The sequence below is a fragment of the Engystomops pustulosus genome, chromosome 2, assembly GCF_040894005.1.
Source record: "Engystomops pustulosus chromosome 2, aEngPut4.maternal, whole genome shotgun sequence".
Taxonomy (NCBI): Eukaryota; Metazoa; Chordata; class Amphibia; order Anura; family Leptodactylidae; genus Engystomops; species Engystomops pustulosus.
This window is the reverse complement of record NC_092412.1, coordinates 134,251,709-134,271,445: the sequence shown is the minus strand read 5'-3', so window position 1 is coordinate 134,271,445 and position 19,737 is coordinate 134,251,709. Positions and strand designations below refer to the sequence as shown.

At 44.0% G+C, this 19,737-nt stretch overlaps 1 protein-coding gene across 2 annotated transcripts; it reads right to left on the bottom strand.

Moving 5' to 3' along the window:
* Positions 1 to 59: 59 nt before the first annotated feature.
* Positions 60 to 17,844, bottom strand: ZBTB8OS (zinc finger and BTB domain containing 8 opposite strand). 2 transcript variants are annotated; one of them, XM_072136573.1, is made up of 7 exons: positions 17,466 to 17,844; positions 17,363 to 17,387; positions 16,181 to 16,302; positions 5,719 to 5,801; positions 5,593 to 5,645; positions 4,851 to 4,887; positions 60 to 366 (listed from the first exon to the last, which is right to left on the bottom strand). In XM_072136573.1, exons 1-7 carry the CDS (start codon positions 17,545 to 17,547, stop codon positions 280 to 282), a joined length of 489 nt encoding a protein of 162 aa, XP_071992674.1. In that variant the 5' UTR covers positions 17,548 to 17,844; the 3' UTR covers positions 60 to 279. The 2 variants fall into 2 exon arrangements, with proteins under 2 accessions (XP_071992674.1, XP_071992675.1); XM_072136574.1 differs by having other exon boundaries at positions 17,332 to 17,387; positions 17,466 to 17,549.
* Between the last annotated feature and the right edge of the window lie 1,893 nt (positions 17,845 to 19,737).

The window sequence follows — 19,737 nt, the reverse complement described above, 5'->3', positions numbered from 1 at the left end:
TGTTGCATAGATAGTGTATCTACACAGTACCAGATAAACGTTTTTTACAGGATATAAAGTAATTTTAATAAAAAATAAGTTTATTTTGTGTCTTCAGTGCGAAAGCAAGTGGCTTTAGCACTTGCTAAAAATATAGTCTTTTATTACCCATTCAAACCCCCACACAAGCAGCACACCCATCAATGCCAGACACAGAAGGAAAGGCATCCCTGATCAGTCATTGGAATCTCAGTTGTCTTCCTCCACTTCAGAGGCCATTGAGAATAATTCTAGTGACCTTCAGATATCAATAATAACAAAAACCTCAGGTTTCTCTTCTTCACATATCTGCATGGCTGAATATGTAATCGCTTTCACTTCTGTGCCCTGGAAAAAGGATGAAAGACAGCTTCAAGACCTAAGTTTCATATAGCACAAATTATTTTGTATTCACGACCAAGACCTGTGAGAAATTACTGTTTATCCCAGCTTTAGGTAAAAGAAGGCTAATTATATATATATATATATATATATATGGAAAAAGTATAGCATCGCAGGCAGTGGATACAATTGAATGGATTGTTCAATCGATACAGTGAATCCAGTGATAGGGTAAATACATGCTGTCCAGAGGCTGCTGCAGATGACCTGGTATCCGGAACCGGTGGGAAGCGGATAGAAGTGTACGGAGAGGAAGCAGAAAAAAACAAACAGGTCTGTGCTGCGCTGCTCGGTGGATAAAGCGTTTTATCCAAATTACATGAAATGACTGGACGTTAAAAGGAAACGGTCACCAGATTTCACCCCATTATACTTCAAGACCTCTCCTCTAAAGGTAGGGTATAAAATGTGATTTCTAGACTTTCCTCTTATGTGAATCTGTGCACATTTTCACATGATTTGAGTTTTTTTTTTTAAAAATTAAATAAATGTGTGAGAAGTCATTTTGTTCGAGAAGAGTCATGATTATAGGCTGCAGAAGGAGATGTCACTTCAGATGACCCCATTTCCGGTTCTATAGCACCTAGCAACATGCTTTTGTTTTATAACAATCATGTCTTGCGGATCACATAAGTATTGTGGTTCTGTGATCTACATGGTTGGAAATAAAATATGCAGATAAATGTCCAATTCTCAACAACTAATTAAAAAAAGCTTCAAGGTTCTATAGAAAAAAAGATGGGGGTATCTGAAGTGGAAGTTATCATGGAATGTGTAGTTAGACAAGCCAAAAACAGGCGTGAACTTAAAGTGAACCTGTCACCAGCAAGTCAGCACGTGCTGCTGGCAGGGGGCCAGCTAATGTGAAATAAAGTTTTATAAAGTATTGAAATGCTGACAAAAGAATTTTTAAATCAGCATAGAATAGATTTATTGGAACCTATCACAAGCTAAAAATTACATTCCAGGAAAAAGATTACCGTATATACTCGAGACCCCTAATTTTACCACCAAAAACTGGGAAAAACTACTGACTCGAGTATAAGCCGAGGGTGGGAAATGCATTGCCCCCCCCCCCCACAGTATATAGCCTGCCCCCATGTAGTATACAGCAGCCCCTAGCAGTATACAGCAGCCCCTAGCAGTATACAGCCTGCCCCCACAGCCCTTAAAAAAATAAACTTCTATACTCTCCCTCAGATGTCGGCGCAGCTCCCCGATGTCGGCGCGTCCCGTCTTATTTCTTCTCTGCGGCTCCTCTTCTTTCTTCCGGCATGGACGCGGCCAAGTTTTCTTCTAGCAGACGCATACTATGAGGCGCCCGCTGCTGACGTCATAGTATGCGCGGCCACGAAGAGAACATGGCCACGTCCATGACAGAAGCAAGAAGAAAGAAGAGGAACCGCGGAGAAGAAAAGACGGGACGCGCTTACTTCGGGGAGCCGCGCCGACATCGGAGGGCGAGTATATAAGTTTTTTTTAATAGACTCGTGTATAAGCCGAGGGGACGTTTTTCAGCACATTTTTTGTGCTGAAAAACTCAGCTTATACACGAGTAGATACGGTAGCTTTACCCTTAGTTCCAGCTACAATTAAACCATTTTTAAAGAACACTTACAAGATCAGCCATGGGCAACTTTTATGAAAAGACAAACTCTGGCTCTTCAATCTCCCTAACTCCACAATCCCGTTTTCCTGATCCCTCTAGCAGTACCGATATACATGTCGGCATTCCTTCCCAGTGCCATACACTTATGATCTGTAGTAGAGGAGCCTCACTACTAAGCATGTACATAAAGTGCAACACACATTCATCCAGGGAATACAACCTTAGAACTTTAATAAATTGTAATTATGCACAACACTATCTAGAAAAAAAACAGTTTTCAACAAAAATGGATTGAATAATATTTGTTTAGGCTGGTGACACACATTGCGTTTGTCGCTTTTCTGCAGCGATTTCTAACGCATTCAAAAGGCATGATTTTTTTAAACATTTGTTTTTCAAATGTTCGCTTACATTTTTAACAACACAATGCTTGATGTTCATTAATTGCAGTGAGCGGTGTCTCTTGGAATTTGTAAAAACACAGTGATCTTTTTTTTGGTCATTAATGTACACCCTGCACCCCATCTCGACAGTTTTAAGGTGGTTTTAGGTGCAATTTCTTATTTTAACAAGTGAAAGACAAACTCAACAGGTGAATGACATTTGTTGAACTGTTTTCTCCTTCAAAATCAAATTCACACTTGTCAATTCATGTCCTTCACCTGTTAACAAAATTGTACCTAAAACCACCTAAAAAGTAGTAACAAGGAAGCTAGAGAAGCTTTCTATAGAAGTACAGCAAGCAGATATCTAGAAAACCATGAGGTATTGATAAATATATTGAAAAAATGTATAATGTTATATTACAAAAATGATACCAATTATTTACTAAAAAAGTGGCCAACCCCTTTAATCATTAAATGAAAGAAGTTTGGGACAACCACAACTCTTCCTCGACCACACTAAGCAATCGTGGGAGAAGAGCCTTGGTGAGAGAGGTAAAGAAGAACCCCAAGATCAACATGGCTGAGCTCCAGAGAATAGAAAAGCTGCAGCACTTCTTATAGGATTCATTGAAATGAAGTAGTGCATTTTATTCACAGAATATTGCAAGGTTTAAACATTGCATCTTTATCAAGCATGAGCTCCAGAGATGCTGTAAGCTCGGTCCGGCTTTCTGAGGCTATGGCGCTGTAGTGTCTGTAGCTTTATTGGAGGGTTCTGATAAAGCTAGCAATTTATCACTGCTAAAAAACGGGGTAGCGATAGGAGCTGCTTACTTTAGCGGGTAGCGCTAGGAGCTGCTTACTTTAGCAAGCAGTGCATTTTTTGGGGGTGACAGGTTCTCTTTAACCCCTTAAGGACAAGGCCCTTTCTCGTTTTTGCGTTTATTTTTCACTCCCCGCCTTCAAAAATCTATAACTTTTTTATTTTTCCATGTAAAGAGCTGTGTGAGGGCTTGTTTTCTGCGTAACAAATTGCACTTCATAGTGGTTGGATTTAATATTCTGTGCCGTATACTTGGAAGCGAGAAAAAAATTCTGAATGCAGTGAAAATGGATTTTAGGGCTCTCACTGTGCACCCCAAATGACAAGTCTACTTCATTCATTGGGTCAGTACGATCATGTACTGACCCAATGTACCACATTTGTATAGGTTTTATAATGTTTTCATACATTTACAAAAATTAAAACCTCCTGTTGAAAAAAAAAATTCTTCATTTTGCCGTCTTCTGGCGCTAATAACTTTTTCATACATTGGTGTACAGAACTGTGGGTGGTGTCATTTTTTTTTATGACGATTTCAATGCTTCTATTTTTAGGACTGTACAACCTTTTGATCACTTTTTATTAAATTTTTTAATATTTTACAAAATGGCAGAAAAATGCCTTTTGCGACTTTCAGCGCTATTTTCCGTTACGGAGTTAAACGCAATGAAAAATAAGTATTTATATATTATATATTTTTGGAGTAGGTTCATTTTATTCCAACTCCACAGCCCTGCATCTTTACTAAAACCTCAATTAGGATGCACAACTCGTGCTGACAGGCCACATACAGCCCGTCAAGCCAGGAGTTGTGGACCACATCCTGCGTACAGTCACAATCCATGGAGCTCTTCCATAACTGATGTAACATAACCGATGGAAGCTTTCATTGGTGCAGAAGGCTGCGTAAAAATGAGTGCACTGCTTCTGTGTCCAGTCCTGCCGCTTCACTCTGTTTACTCACACCGGTTGTATGTGTTGGGGTAAGAACACAGAAGAGCGGTCCAGGGGAGCAGGAGAGGATGCAGGAGCAGTAAGTCCTTGTCAGCTGTACTGTACAGCTCCCAGCGCAGTTCTGCTCCTGGTACTGATGCAGCCACATACAACCATCACAAGACACAGAGCAGAGTGGCACATGGAAGAGAGAAGAGGCTGCAGAGTGGAGCAGGGAAAAGAGGAGCCAGAAAAGGAGAGGATTTTTTTCCGCTTTGGCGGTTTTCAGTACTAGTAGTTTTATTCTCTGGGGGTCTCTCCATTATTATTGTTGTCTTCTCTGGTGTCTCCAGTATTTTTTTCTGCTCTGAATTTGGTTGCTGGGGTGGTATTTATAATTTCTGGGGTAGCATTAGCAAACATAAGGTTGAGCAGTATGACAATATGGCACTTGGACAGATAAATGTTGTTCACCCCTGGTCTAAATCCTTAGCTTAGGAAAAGAACAAGCATTTAAAAAGGAAGTTTCAATATATTTATAATTGTTTATAGTCGTTCCATCTCCACCCTGAGACAAACCCCACCCCCTATAAGAAAACTTCTCAAAGCAGTTTTGGGTGTTCACTTGAAGCAGCACAAATAGAAAATCTGGCTACTCATTAAATAAATATGAATTTACCTGGGGATGTTTGGTTAAACTAAATTCTTCTCCCCACCTGTAAAAAGAAAATACACAATAGTACAGATGCAAAAAAAATAAATGAATAAAATATTATAAAGTCTACAAATAAATAATCAACGTCTAACATATTTTTCAGTTACTTTAAACAATACCTGTATAATGCTACTAGCTTCTTCCTAGCCTTGGATACAGCCTAGTATATCTATCAGCCATTCTTATAAAATCATATTCAGCTATACCGGAAGTAGGTGGTACTTCCTAGTCATGGCACTGAGGCCAGAGCATTGAGGGAATTCATATGAATCAGGACAGCATGTTTGTAATTGGGCGATCTGAGGGATGTGAGGAGTCATATGCTTGTGACATCACCAAAGGTCCTATTTTCTTGAAATACTCTACTACTGCTCCTCCCAACAAGCCTTCTCTTGTCTCTAGCTGTCCCATGATTAGCGTGGGGGGAGAACATAAAACCTCTACAAGCTGCTAAACACCTGCAGATACTAATTAGAGTACATTACAGAATTGCTTAGTTTTGCATCCACCAGTGTGGATGTGATTAGTTCAAGCTCTGAACTTGATCAATCCAATATGAACCAAAATACAAAAAAATTGCTGCTCTGTGTAGTACCTTTGTCAAGGAGTGTAGCCATTTTTTTGTCTTACAAAATATGTAAAAAATAATTGTAAGTTCTACAACTAAAAATGTCACACCTTTCCATTAGTAGAAGAGGTAACATACCCAATAGAACGAATCTTGAAATTCATTCTGTCTATGTGTAGCACTTTCACCTCCTAAATACAAAGACAAAGTTAATCTCAGGTACAGTCTGCACAGTTGCTGGATACATTATTTTATATTACTTACCCGAGGTATAAAGTATTGATCAGCACTAAACTTATAAAGCCACTCGTCTAAAAAGTTATACAGCAAGGACAGCATATCTCCCCCTAAGAGAACGGTAAAAATGAGACATTATTATATTGTTCCTTGGGGTTTTTTTCACATATCAAATTTAAAACTCAGTGAGGAGATTTATTAAAGCACTTGCGCCACAATTCTGGTGGTTTTGGCCCCAAAACAGTTGTCTAAAATGCTTTGCACCAGTTAACAAGGCTTTTAGACCTTTTTTTGGCACTTTCCCGACTTACCTGGCAAAGGGGGTGTGGCTTCAAGAGAAAAGGGGCGTAGCTTGTGGAAAATTGTCCGTGCGCACAAATTTCTGGCGCACAGTTTAGACCAGGTCTAAAGTAGGAACCGACAGTATTATACTGCTCCAGAATTCATCATCACAGTGATAAATCTGGCGCAGCTAAAGACTAGTGTTTTCCATCTAGAGACTGGTGGAACCCAATACACATTATTAAATGACCCCCCGCCCCCCACCCCACCCCCAATATCTTCTCTTATAATGTACTCAAAGTATGTGTATTAACTCCTTCCCGACATTTGATGTAATAGATCTGCATGGCTGGAGGTGCGTTCCCGCATTTTGCAGTACTATTACGTCAAAGTTCTGGCGCCGGCTTCGTTCAGGAAATATTATAGCCGACACCCGCGATCAAAGATTTCGCCGATCGCGGGTGTTAACACCTAACATGCCACGGTCACGCTAGCAGGACCCGGCTGTAACACAGTGTAATACATCTGTATTACATTGTGTTAGGTGAAGAAGAGCATGAACTTGTCCTGGGAAGTGGGAAAAATATTCCAAATGCAGTGAAAATGTGTATTCTTGTAGGCTTAGATTTTACAGCTTTTGCTGTGGGCCCCAAATGACATGTCTACTACATTCATCGGGTCAGTGTGATCACAGGGATATCAAATTTGTATAGGTTTTATTATGTTTTCATACATTTACAAAAATGAAAATCTCCTTCATTCTTCATTTTGCCATCTTCTAGCGTTAATAATTTTTTGCGACTTTTGATGACGTTTTTATTGCTATGATTTGTAGGACTGTACTTCCTTTTGATCACTTGTTTTATATCACAATTTTATTTATTTTAGATGTTTTTCAAAATGGCAAAAAAGTGGTATTTTCGACTTTGGGCGCTATTTTCCTTTACAGGGTTAAGCGTTGGGAATAGAGATGAGCGAGCACTAAAATGCTCGGGTACTCGTTATTCGAGACGAACTTTTCCCGATGCTCGAGTGCTCGTTTCGAGTAACGAGCCCCATTGAAGTCAATGGGAGACTCGAGCATTTTTCAAGGGGACCAAGGCTCTGCACAGGGAAGCTTGGCCAAACACCTGGGAACCTCAGAAAAGGATGGAAACACCACGGAAATGGACAGGAAACAGCAGGGGCAGCATGCATGGATGCCTCTGAGGCTGCTTAAATGCACCATTATGCCAAAATTATGGGCAACAGCATGGCCATGACAGAGTGACAGAATGAAGCTAGATAGCATCTAAAACATCCAATAATTGACCCTGACACTATAGGGGACGGCATGCAGAGGCAGCGGCAGCAGCGGAAGGCTAGAGAGTGGCATGGCGACATACCCTAAATGGACTCAGGCTTCAAACCAATGGGTAGCAGAGAGGAACCAAAGGAGGTGAGCAAGAAGCGCTCAAATAATATTGGTACATGATAAAAGTTTGCCAGTATATTTTGTGGATTACACAGCAGGGTGGCGACAAAGTTAACATGGAAGCCATGAAAACAATCCAAAATTCTGCCTGACACAGCTCGTTTGATAAGGGGACGATGTATGGAGGCAGTGAACTAGTAGTAGATTAAAGGTGCTGCAGTTAAAACTATGTTAGTTGGTTCTTGGCATGGAGCTGGCGCTCCGCTGCCAGGCGAGCTTTCGCCAATCCAAGCCCCTGTCTCTAGGCTACTCCCCAAACAGCACTTCTAAGAACCTTTCGGATAAGATCAAGTGTAGTAGCGTTCTTATAAGTTTGGGATATGGCGGGTGAGGGGAATGTAAACATCTGCGCAAGAAGCGCTGAAATAATATCCGTAAATGAAAAAGGTTTTCCAGTATATTTTGTGGCTTACACAGCAGGGTGGCGACAAAGTTAACAAGTTTGATGTGGAATGCCCTGCAATAGCTCTTGGGCGGTGTGCCTTTTATCACCTAGGCTCAGCAGTTTGAGCACCGCCTGCTGTCGCTTAGCAACGGCACTGCTGCTGTGCCTAGAGCTACCGACTGATGGCGCCATGCCCACGGATGGTAATTCGGAGGAGGTGGAGGAGGGGTGGGAGGATTTGGAGGTATAGTAGGCCTTTGAGACCTGGACCGAGGTAGGCCCCGCAATCCTCTGCGTCGGCAGTATATGACCAGCCCCAGGGTCAGACTCGGTCCCAGCCTGCACCAAGTTAAGTGTAGTAGCGTTCTTATAAGTTTGGGATATGGCGGGTGAGGGGAATGTAAACAGATGCGCAAGAAGCGCATGATGCGCATGGAGCTGGCGCTCCGCTGCTAGGCGAGCTTTCGCCAATCCAAGCCCCTGTCTCTAGGCTACTCCCCAAACAGCACTTCTAAGAACCTTTTGTATAAGATCAAGTGTAGTAGCGTTCTTATAAGTTTAGGATATGGCGGGTGAGGGGAATGTAAACAGATGCGCAAGAAGCGCTGAAATAATATCCGTAAATGGTAAAAGTTTGCCAGTGTATTTTGTGGATAACACAGCAGGGTGGCGACAAAGTTAACAACTTTGATGTGGAATCCATGAAAACAACCCAAATTTCGGCCTGACAAACCTCGTTTGATAAAGGGACGATGTATGGAGGCAGCTATATGGACGACTTTTGGAGGTAGCAATGGAGACAACGTGTGGAGGCTGCTATGGAGACAATTCAATTTGGATAGTGCCTGTATGTGGCAGTCCAAAAAATTTTTCAAACCAGAGGAGCAGGTAGGTGGCCCTCCAGAAAAATGGAATAGATTAAGTGCCTGTATGTGGCAGTCCAAAAAATTTTTCAAACCAGAGGAGCAGGTAGGTGGCCCTCCAGAAAAATGGAATAGATTGAGTGCCTGTATGTGGCAGTCCAAAAAATTTTTCAAACCAGAGGAGCAGGTAGGTGGCCCTCCAGAAAAATGGAATAGATTGAGTGCCTGTATGTGGCAGTCCAAAAAAGTTTTTAAACCAGAGGAGCAGGTAGGTGGCCCTCCAGAAAAATGGAATAGATTGAGTGCCTGTATGTGGCAGTCCAAAAAAGTTTTTAAACCAGAGGAGCAGGTAGGTGGCCCTCCAGAAAAATGGAATAGATTGAGTGCCTGTATGTGGCAGTCCCAAAAAATTGTTTAAAACAGAGGACCGGAAAGGTGGCCCTCCAGAAAAATTTAATAGATTGAGTGCCTGTATGTGGCACTCCCAAAAATTGTTTAAAACAGAGGACCGTGTCGGTGGCCCTCCAGAAAAATTAAATGCATAAAGTACTATACCTAGAGCCAGTGGGCCCTGTCAAAAAACAGCCAGTTTCCTCTGCTTTACTGTAGAAAGAGGAGGAGAAGGAGGAAAATGAGGAGGAGGAGGAGTGGATAAATTATTCAGGTTGAGCTTCCTTCACCTGCTGGAGATTTGAAATTAGGAGAAATCCATGCTTTATTCATCTTGATAAGCGTCAGCCTGTCAGCGCTGTCAGTCGACAGGCGTGTACGCTTATCGGTGATGATGCCACCAGCTGCACTGAAAACCCGCTCTGACAAGACGCTAGCGGCAGGGCAGGCAAGAACCTCCAAGGCGTAGAGCGCCAGTTATTGCCACATGTCCAGCTTTGAAACCCAGTAGTTGTAGGGAGCTGTGTGATCATTTAGGACGATGGTATGGTCAGCTACGTACTCCCTCACCATCTTTCTGTAAAGATCAGCCCTACTCTGCCGAGACTGGGGACAGGTGACAGTGTCTTGCTGGGGTGACATAAAGCTGGCAAAAGCCTTGTAAAGCGTACCCTTGCCAGTGCTGGACAAGCTGCCTGCTCGCCTACTCTCCCTCGCTACTTGTCCCGCAGAACTACGCACTCTGCCGCTAGCGCTGTCAGAAGGGAAATACTGTTTCAGCTTGTGCACCAGGGCCTGCTGGTATTCATGCATTCTCACACTCCTTTCCTCTCCAGGGATGAGAGTGGAAAGATTTTGCTTGTACCGTGGGTCCAGGAGAGTGAACACCCAGTAATCGGTGCTGGAATAAATTCTTTGAACGCGAGGGTCACGGGATAGGCAGCCTAGCATGAAATCTGCCATATGCGCCAGAGTACCAACGCGTAAGAATTCACTCCCCTCACTGGCCTGACTGTCCATTTCCTCCTCCTCCAACTCCTCCAACTCCTCTTCTTCTGCCCATACACGCTCAACAGTGTAGGACTCAACAATGGTCCCCTCTTGTGTCTCGCCAACATTCTCCTCCTCTTCCTCCTCATCCTCCTCCACCTCCACCTCCTCCGATATGCGCTGAGAAACAGACCTAAGGGTGCTTTGGCTATCAACAAGGGAATCTTCTTCCCCTGTCTCTTGTGAGGAGCGCAAAGCTTCCGACTTCATGCTGACCAGAGAGTTTTTCAACAGGCCAAGCAGTGCGATGGTGAGGCTGATGATGGCGGCATCGCCACTGACCATCTGTGTTGACTCCTCAAAGTTACTCAGCACCTGACAGATATCAGACATCCACGTCCACTCCTCATTGTAGACTTGAGGAAGCTGACTGACCTGATTACCAGTTCTGGTGGAAGTTGACATCTGGCAGTCTACAATCGCTCGGCGCTGCTGGTAAACTCTGGATAACATGGTCAGTGTTGAATTCCACCTCGTGGGCACGTCGCACAACAGTCGGTGAGCGGGCAGTTGGAGGCGGCGCTGCGCTGCCCTGAGAGTGGCAGCATCTGTGCTGGACTTCCTGAAATGCGCACAGATGCGGCGCACCTTCGTGAGCAAATCAGACAGATTGGGGTATGTCTTGAGGAAACGCTGAACTATCAGATTTAACACATGGGCCAGGCATGGCACATGTGTCAGTCTGCCGAGTTGCAGAGCCGCCACCAGGTTACGGCCGTTGTCACACACAACCATGCCTGGCTTCAGGTTCAGCGGTGCCAGCCACAGATCAGTCTGCGCCGTGATGCCCTGTAATAGTTCTTGGGCGGTGTGCCTTTTATCGCCTAGGCTCAGCAGTTTGAGCACCGCCTGCTGTCGCTTAGCGACGGCACTGCTGCTGTGCCTAGAGCTACCGACTGATGGCGCCATGCCCACGGATGGTCGTTCGGAGGAGGAGGTGGAGGAGGGGTGGGAGGAGGAGGAGGCATAGTAGGCCTCAAACACCTGGACCGAGGTAGGCCCCGCAATCCTCGGCGTCGGCAGTATATGACCAGCCGCAGGGTCACACTCGGTCCCAGCCTCCACCAAGTTAACCCAACGTGCCGTCAGAGATATATAGTGGCCCTGCCCGGCAGCACTCGTCCACGTGTCCGTGGTCAGGTGGACCTTGTCAGAAACGGCGTTGGTCAGGGCACGGATTATGTTGTCTGACACGTGCTGGTGCAGGGCTGGGACGGCACATCGGGAAAAGTAGTGGCGGCTGGGGACCGAATACCGAGGGGCGGCCGCCGCCATGAGGCTGCGAAAGGCCTCGGTCTCTACTAGCCTATAGGGCAGCATCTCCAGGCTTAGCAATCTGGAGATGTGCACATTAAGGGCTTGGGCGTGCGGGTGGGTTGCACTATATTTGCGTTTCCGCTCCAGCGTCTGGGGTATGGAGAGCTGAACGCTGGTGGATGCTGTGGAGGATCGTGGAGGTGACGATGGGGTTTTTGTGGCAGGGTCCTGGGCAGGGGGCTGACTATCAGCTGACACAGGGGAAGGAGCAGTGGTGTGCACGGCCGGAGGTGAACGCGCTTGTTGCCACTGAGTGGGGTGTTTAGCATTCATATGCCTGCGCATACTGGTGGTAGTTAAGCTAGTAGTGGTGGAACCCCTGCTGATCCTGGTTTGGCAAATGTGGCACACCACAGTCCGTCGGTCATCCGGTGTTTCCTTAAAGAACCTCCAGACTTCTGAAAATCTAGCCCTCGCCGCAGGAGCCCTCGCCACGGGAGCTTCACTAGTTGACACATTTGGCGCTGATGCACCAGCTCTGGCCCTGCCTCTCCGTCTGGCCCCACCACTGCCTCTTCCAACCTGTTCTGGTCGAGGACTCTCCTCCGTCTCAGAAGCACTGTGTTCACCCGGCCTCTCAACCCAGCTTGGGTCTGTCACCTCATCATCCTCCGATCCCTCAGTCTGCTCCCCCCTCGGACTTCCTGCCCTGACAACAACTTCCCCACTGTCTGACAACCGTGTCTCCTCATCGTCGGACACCTCTTTACACACTTCTTCCACTACGTCAACAAGGTCATCATCACCCACAGACTGCGACTGGTGGAAAACCTGGGCATCGGAAAATTGCTCATCAGCAACCGGACAAGTGGTTTGTGACTGTGGGAAGGGTCCAGAAAACAGTTCCTCAGAGTATGCCGGTTCAAATGGCAAATTTTGCTGGGAGGGGGCAGACTGGGGGGGAGGAGGCTGAGGTGCAGGAGCTGGAGGAGTGCCGATTTCGGTGACATGGGTGGACTGCGTGGAAGACTGACTGGTGGACAAATTGCTCGAAGCATTGTCGGCAATCCACGACATCACCTGTTCGCACTGTTCTGGCCTCAACAGTGCTCTACCACGATTCCCAGTAACTTCAGACATGAACCTAGGGAGTGTAGCTCTGCGGCGTTCCCCTGCTCCCTCATAAGCAGGTGGTGTCTCACCCCGCCCAGGACCACGGCCTCTGACCCCTGCAGTAGTTGGACGCCCACGTCCCCGCCCTCGTCCTCTACCCCTAGCCCTCGGGTTAAACATTTTGAAAATGAGAGTTATAACTTGTATTTTTTTTTTAACTTTTTTTTTTGTTTTGTTTTTTTTTTTGTGTTTTTTAGTTTTTAAAACCAAACGATGCTATCCTATTGCTATGGCTATTTTCTAGCCAAGTATTACAGCACACTACTATGCCAGATGAGATGACGCTGAGTTATGAAAAAAATAAACGTAAAATAAAAAAGGAAATGGCAGACTGTGCCTAGTTGAAATACAACCCCGGGCCCTAATAAATTTTCCCACTTCGGTCTTTGCGATGGATATGTGCGTCACTAAAACACAGTGGTCGCAAGTCTGACTCCAAATTGCTCCCAATTTGATAGTAGATGCACTGCAGCAAGTACAGCCACCAGCAGATCAACCAGAAATCAAATATATATAACGCTACTGTAGGCGTAATTAAGACGTTTGTATTCTCCTATGGCTATTTTCTAGCCAAGTATTACAGCACACTACTATGCCAGATGAGATGACGCTGAGTTATGAAAAAAATAAACGTAAAATAAAAAGAAACTGGCAGACTGTGCCTAATTGAAATACAACCCCGGGCCCTAATAAATTTTCCCACTTCGGTCTTTGCGATGGATACGTGCGTCACTAAAACACAGTGGTCGCAAGTCTGACTCCAAATTGCTCCCAATTTGATAGTAGATGCACTGCAGCAAGTACAGCCACCAGCAGATCAACCAGAAATCAAATATATATAACGCTACTGTAGGCGTAATTAAGACGTTTGTATTCTCCTATGGCTATTTTCTAGCCAAGTATTACAGCACACTACTATGCCAGATGAGATGACGCTGAGTTATGAAAAAAATAAACGTAAAATAAAAAGAAACTGGCAGACTGTGCCTAATTGAAATACAACCCCGGGCCCTAATAAATTTTCCCACTTCGGTCTTTGCGATGGATATGTGCGTCACTAAAACACAGTGGTCGCAAGTCTGACTCCAAATTGCTCCCAATTTGATAGTAGATGCACTGCAGCAAGTACAGCCACCAGCAGATCAACCAGAAATCAAATATATATAAACGCTACTGTAGGCGTAATTAAGACGTTTGTATTCTCCTATGGCTATTTTCTAGCCAAGTATTACAGCACACTACTATGCCAGATGAGATGACGCTGAGTTATGAAAAAAATAAACGTAAAATAAAAAGAAACTGGCAGACTGTGCCTAATTGAAATACAACCCCGGGCCCTAATAAATTTTCCCACTTCGGTCTTTGCGATGGATATGTGCGTCACTAAAACACAGTGGTCGCAAGTCTGACTCCAAATTGCTCCCAATTTGATAGTAGATGCACTGCAGCAAGTACAGCCACCAGCAGATCAACCAGAAATCAAATATATATAACGCTACTGTAGGCGTAATTAAGACGTTTGTATTCTCCTATGGCTATTTTCTAGCCAAGTATTACAGCACACTACTATGCCAGATGAGATGACGCTGAGTTATGAAAAAAATAAACGTAAAATAAAAAGAAACTGGCAGACTGTGCCTAATTGAAATACAACCCCGGGCCCTAATAAATTTTCCCACTTCGGTCTTTGCGATGGATATGTGCGTCACTAAAACACAGTGGTCGCAAGTCTGACTCCAAATTGCTCCCAATTTGATAGTAGATGCACTGCAGCAAGTACAGCCACCAGCAGATCAACCAGAAATCAAATATATATAACGCTACTGTAGGCGTAATTAAGACGTTTGTATTCTCCTATGGCTATTTTCTAGCCAAGTATTACAGCACACTACTATGCCAGATGAGATGACGCTGAGTTATGAAAAAAATAAACGTAAAATAAAAAGAAACTGGCAGACTGTGCCTAATTCTACTCAAACCCCTAATAAATTTTCCCACTTTGGTGTTTGAGGTGGATATGTGTGTCACTAAGAGCTAAACACAACGGTAGCAAGTCCCCCTGCTAATTCCTCACAATATGGTACTAGCTGCAAATAAAAAAAAAAAAAAAATTATAACGTTATTGTAGCCCTAAGAAGGGCTGTTGGGTTCTTTTAGAATCACTCCTGCCTAACAGTAAGCTAATAGAACACCCTAACGCTTTCCCTGAGCAGCAGCAGCTCTCTCCCTAGCGGCATCCAGACAGAGAATGATCCGAGCAGCGCGGGCAGCGGCTAGTCTATCCCAGGGTCACCTGATCTGGCCAGCCAACCACTGCTATCTACGTGTAAGGGTACCACGTCATGCTGGGTGGAGTGCAGAGTCTCCTGGCTTGTGATTGGCTCTGTTTCTGGCCGCCAAAAAGCAAAACGGCGGGAGCTGCCATTTTCTCGAGCGGGCGAAATACTCGTCCGAGCAACGAGCAGTTACGAGTACGCTAATGCTCGATCGAGCATCAAGCTCGGACGAGTATGTTCGCTCATCTCTAGTTGGGAATAATCATAATTATGTTTTGATAGATCGGACACTTTGGGACGCAGCTATACCTAACATGTTTATGATTTTTACATTTATATCAGTTTAAGGTAAAGGGGGTCTCGGGATCAGTGGTAGTGAATCTACTACTGTATTGCAGTATATGGCATTTTTGCACAGCATTCATTACAATGAGCCACTAACGAATCTGCAGCAACCAGACAGCCTCGGGTCTGCTAAAGACCCAAGGCTGTCATGGCTACCCATCCCCGCCCCCCAATAGGCAGCAAATCCCCACCTTGTATGTATAGGGCTCATGGGCTAAATGTAATACTTCATCACATGTTGGCAAGGGGTTAAGGAAGACCGTGCGCCAGTTTTGATTAACTCTGGTGCACACTCCACAGGCATAATGTTTGCCCATTTGTCATGTCAGTTGGCTCAGGCACCAGTTTCTGCCATCAGAACATGGTGATTTATCAAGGGTTTATGGCAACTAGTTTGAGGAGCATGATCTCGGAAAAGATGGGTGGCTTTGTCAGAACAGTTATACAAATGCACCAGAAATTTGGCACATTATTCGGGGGTAAACTAAGCCAACTAATAGGAAGTGCAAAGTAGAACTAGGCAGTTTTACACTATGCCAGATTTATCAGCCAGCATCAGACAAATTGATAAATTTTTATTTGACACACCATAAGAAGTATCTTACATTGAGACACTCTTGATATTTTTTGACCGTTCTACTTGCAATCTTAAAGGGAACCCTGTCACCACATTTTCACATATACAGCTAGTGATTGGTTCCTATAGAGCCCTATTTACCAACTCCCACCCTTCTTTTAGCTAAAAATTGTTTCCTCTTCATTTTATATTACCTGGCATCAGAGGGGTTGTCTCCTGCTCAGCCCCTCCCATCTACTCCTCATCATGTCGCTTCTCAGCAGGTCATGTGACCAGAGTGATGTCATCTAAGGTCCTTTACCCAGTTACATTTGCAGTCTTTATTTTGGGTGAGTTAATTTGCATGGCAGGTTTTCTTTAATACCACAATATGAAAATAATATGTGTAGTAATGTGTATTTGCAACCCCTTCCTCACCTTCAGCTTGCACTTCTATCGTATCTATAGGCTCCACAGTCTCTATATCTGTCATGTAACCGAACATAGCCATGGCACATTGTTCAAATGCTTCTTCCAGTGTTTCACCCCAAGCATGTAACCTGTAATTAAAAAAAAAAAAAAAAAGGAAAGGAGTTACCCATTACCCTACTGATTTAGAATGTGCCTCCTGTCAAATGTCTAAACATCGCTATGTCACCCTGCAACATGGTAATGCAAGTTAAAACCATGTTTGTTACTGTAAAGAATGATTTCTATACTAACAACGGGTTTACTCCAAAATCCTACAGTGAAGCAAATCATGTGATAAGGTGCTTGCCTGCACCATGTGAGCACACCTAAGTGGCATGTTCAGTCTGTAAAATATGGACAGTATAATAGCCCAATGTCATCCTGAAGACTGATATCCAGAATTAAGAGATCTCCTCATGGAGACTGCCAATTAAAGGGCATCTACCACCAAGATGAAGGGCTGTATGCAAATGAGCCTGAGATGCTACAGACTCCATAGGTGTTAATTGACCCTGGAGCCCCTCAGGCTAATTTGCATAAAGTCTTTAATCCTGGTGGTAGATGTCCTTAAAGGCCACCATGAAGGCATGTGGAGTCTTATAGCCATGGACAGCTCCATTAGCTTATTCAGGAAAAATATGCAAATAAGCCTCATGTAGGTCATGCTTGAGGTCAAGGGAGCTGCCTTACATGATAGCTAAAAGAAGCGTAGTTTTCCTTATGGCATCCTGGAGCGTCCATGGTTGTAAGGCTCTACACGCCTACATGGTGGCCTGCATTGGCAGTCTCTGTTAGGAGAGCTCTTAATTTTGGAAATCAGTCTTCAGGATGACATTGGACTGTTATGCAGTCCATATTCATGTTTTTAGTATGGAAATCATTCTTTACAGTAACAAACATGTATTTAACTTCCATTACCGTGTTGAAGGGTGACATAGTGGTGTTCTTTAGACATTGAATGGGAAGAGGTTTTTACTCATCATAGGCAGTGTTTGCTGCGTGAAATAGAAATTTTGTATCGTCCGTATTTTATGGACTGCCTACAACCATGTGAAGAGGGAACTTGTCGGAAAAGAGGGGGGGGGGGGTGTCATAACATTTATCAGATATGTAAATACCATCACCAAATAGCCGTAAATGGGAACATACTGTACGTCCGCAGTGTGGTCCAAATCTGCAAGAAACAAAGCTGAGTTAGTACAGCACCGCCTGGCAGCATACAGTATACACGCAGTGACATATATACACTCACATTCATGCTTCTTCACCACGGCCGGATACTTGGCTTTAACGGCAGCCTGCTCCGCTGTCACCGTGTAGTAGCGCTCGTCCATTGCTCGCAGTCTTCCGGGTTGTATTGTCACTTCCCGTCATGTGACGGCACTTCCGCGTTAGCACCCTTTCATCACCATTGTACCGGTGTATGTGCTGGTTCACTGCCATGTGTGCGGTGTTATCTAATGTTATGAGGTATAATGAGAGAATATCACTGCTACTGTATAGTCTTCACATGAGACACGCTCAATGAGCCTCCTCATTGCCCTTACAGCTACAGTAGCCTGCACATGCTTGCACATGCCTCTACAAGTGGCAACTACAGAGCCTGTAACCCTGTTTATTATTACTGAAAAACATTGAGTTATAGCTCTTAGAGGCTCATATGTCAATTAGCGCTTAAATGCCAAAGGAGCGGTAACTATACCTCCCAACTTTTGGGCTAGAGAAAGAGGGACATAATGCCCCTCCCTTTTTTATAAACCATGCCCATTGTCCCAATCCTTGCCCCACCCTGAACAGATTATAATATCGTCCTTAAAGGGGACCTGTAAAAACTGCACTAGGAGCTGCTTACTAAAGTAAGCAGCTCCTAATGCTACAACAGTTCAGACGCAGCAGTACAATAGAAAACGCCGGACCGCGCTGTGAGCTGTCAGGCGTATTCATGAGGGGGTGGGATTAGGGGCGGTGACTGCTGTATTAAGCTCGGCAATCACCGCCAGCCTATGGAGTTGGAGGGGCGGTCCGGGGGTGAAGCAGCGCCTTGGACCATCCCTTCATGAATACGCGGTCCGGCGTTTTCTATTGTATAGTGTGGTAGTTTCTACTAGCATTATCGGAGGTTTCCGATAACACTAGACGTGTAACACTGCTGCGTCAGCTCCTAGTATAGCTTAAGGCTTAGCCCCAAATTTTGTATTATGACTTGCATCGCTTTATATGGTTATAACTTTTGAACTCTGTTAGTTATCAAAGCGATTCTGAGATTGTTTTTTCCTCACATGTTGTACTTCATTTTAGAAGTAAATTTTAGCTGATAAGTTTTGCATTTATTTACATAAAAATTAAAAAATTATGAATTTTTGAAAAATTTGCCATTTTCGAAATTCAAAATCATTGCGTTTTCAGGCAGATAGATTTATCACCTAAATAAGTTGCTGAATAACATTTTCCATATGTCTACTTTACATTTTCATAATTTTTGAAATGTCTGAATAATTTATTTTCATGTCACACGGCTTACAAATCAAATATCGGTTTTCTGTATTTTCAGAATTTACTATTTTGGGGATAGTAATGAATGAAATTTTAAATATTTAACATTTAAAAAACCCCTATATAACCAACCCATTTCAAATCTGCACCCCTCAAACTATCAGAAACAGCTTTTAGGAAGATTGTTAACCCCTTGATCTTCATAGTAATCAAATCAAAATAGAGATGAAATTTAGAATGGTAAAATTTTGTCGGTTATATGTTAATTTAGCCCTAAAATTTACACATTTCCAAAAGATAAAAAGAGAAAACCCACCATACAATTTGTTATGAAATTCCTCCCGAGTGCAGAGACCCCGCACATTCCCGCCACCCAGAAGGGAAGGAGTGCCTTGCAGCTGCCAGGATTTTAGTTTCCTCATTGGCTTCTTTTGTAGGCTATAAAATTTTAGCTTTTCCTTTATTTGGGCCATGTGAAGGCATTATTTTTCCACTTTGGAGTTGGTATCCCCTATTGTTGAAAACATAGGAACTTTGTTTTGAGGGTAGGAGTAGAAAAGCATCAATTCTATACAGTTTTTTTTGGTGTTTTTTCTTATGTTTTACTAAATTTGCCAAATAAAACCCTAATATGGGGGAAAAAAATCATCATTTGTTCATCGTGTCTTCCAAGTGGTTTAAATTTTGTACTATTTTGGCTACAGAGCTGGTTGATGGCTTATTTTTTGCGGGACATGTTGCACTTTTCAATAGTATTAATCTGGAGTACCGTATATTCCGGTGTATAAGACGACTTTTGAAGACAGAAAAATCTTCTGTCTTGTCTGGGGTCGTCTTATACGCCGGTAATCCCGACCGCCCGCCGTGTATTCACGGCGGCGGTCGGGTCCCGGTGCATGGAGAGGGCTCACGGGCTGAGCCCTCTCCTTAGCCGGTAAGTCTTTGCTGCATATTTGCTGTCTTTGCTTACCGGTAACACCCACGATCGGTGCTAGCACCGATCGCGGGTGTTTTCACAGCGTGCGCTGCCG

Coding starts and splice junctions, on each gene's coding strand:
- ZBTB8OS (XM_072136573.1), bottom strand. CDS start 17,547: ATGGACGAGCGCTACTACACGGTGACAGCGGAGCAGGCTGCCGTTAAA. Junction 5,646..5,718: donor ATCAATACTTTATACCTCGG/GTAAGTAATATA, acceptor CTTTGTATTTAG/GAGGTGAAAGTGCTACACAT. Junction 4,888..5,592: donor TTCAAGATTCGTTCTATTGG/GTATGTTACCTC, acceptor TTCTTTTTACAG/GTGGGGAGAAGAATTTAGTT.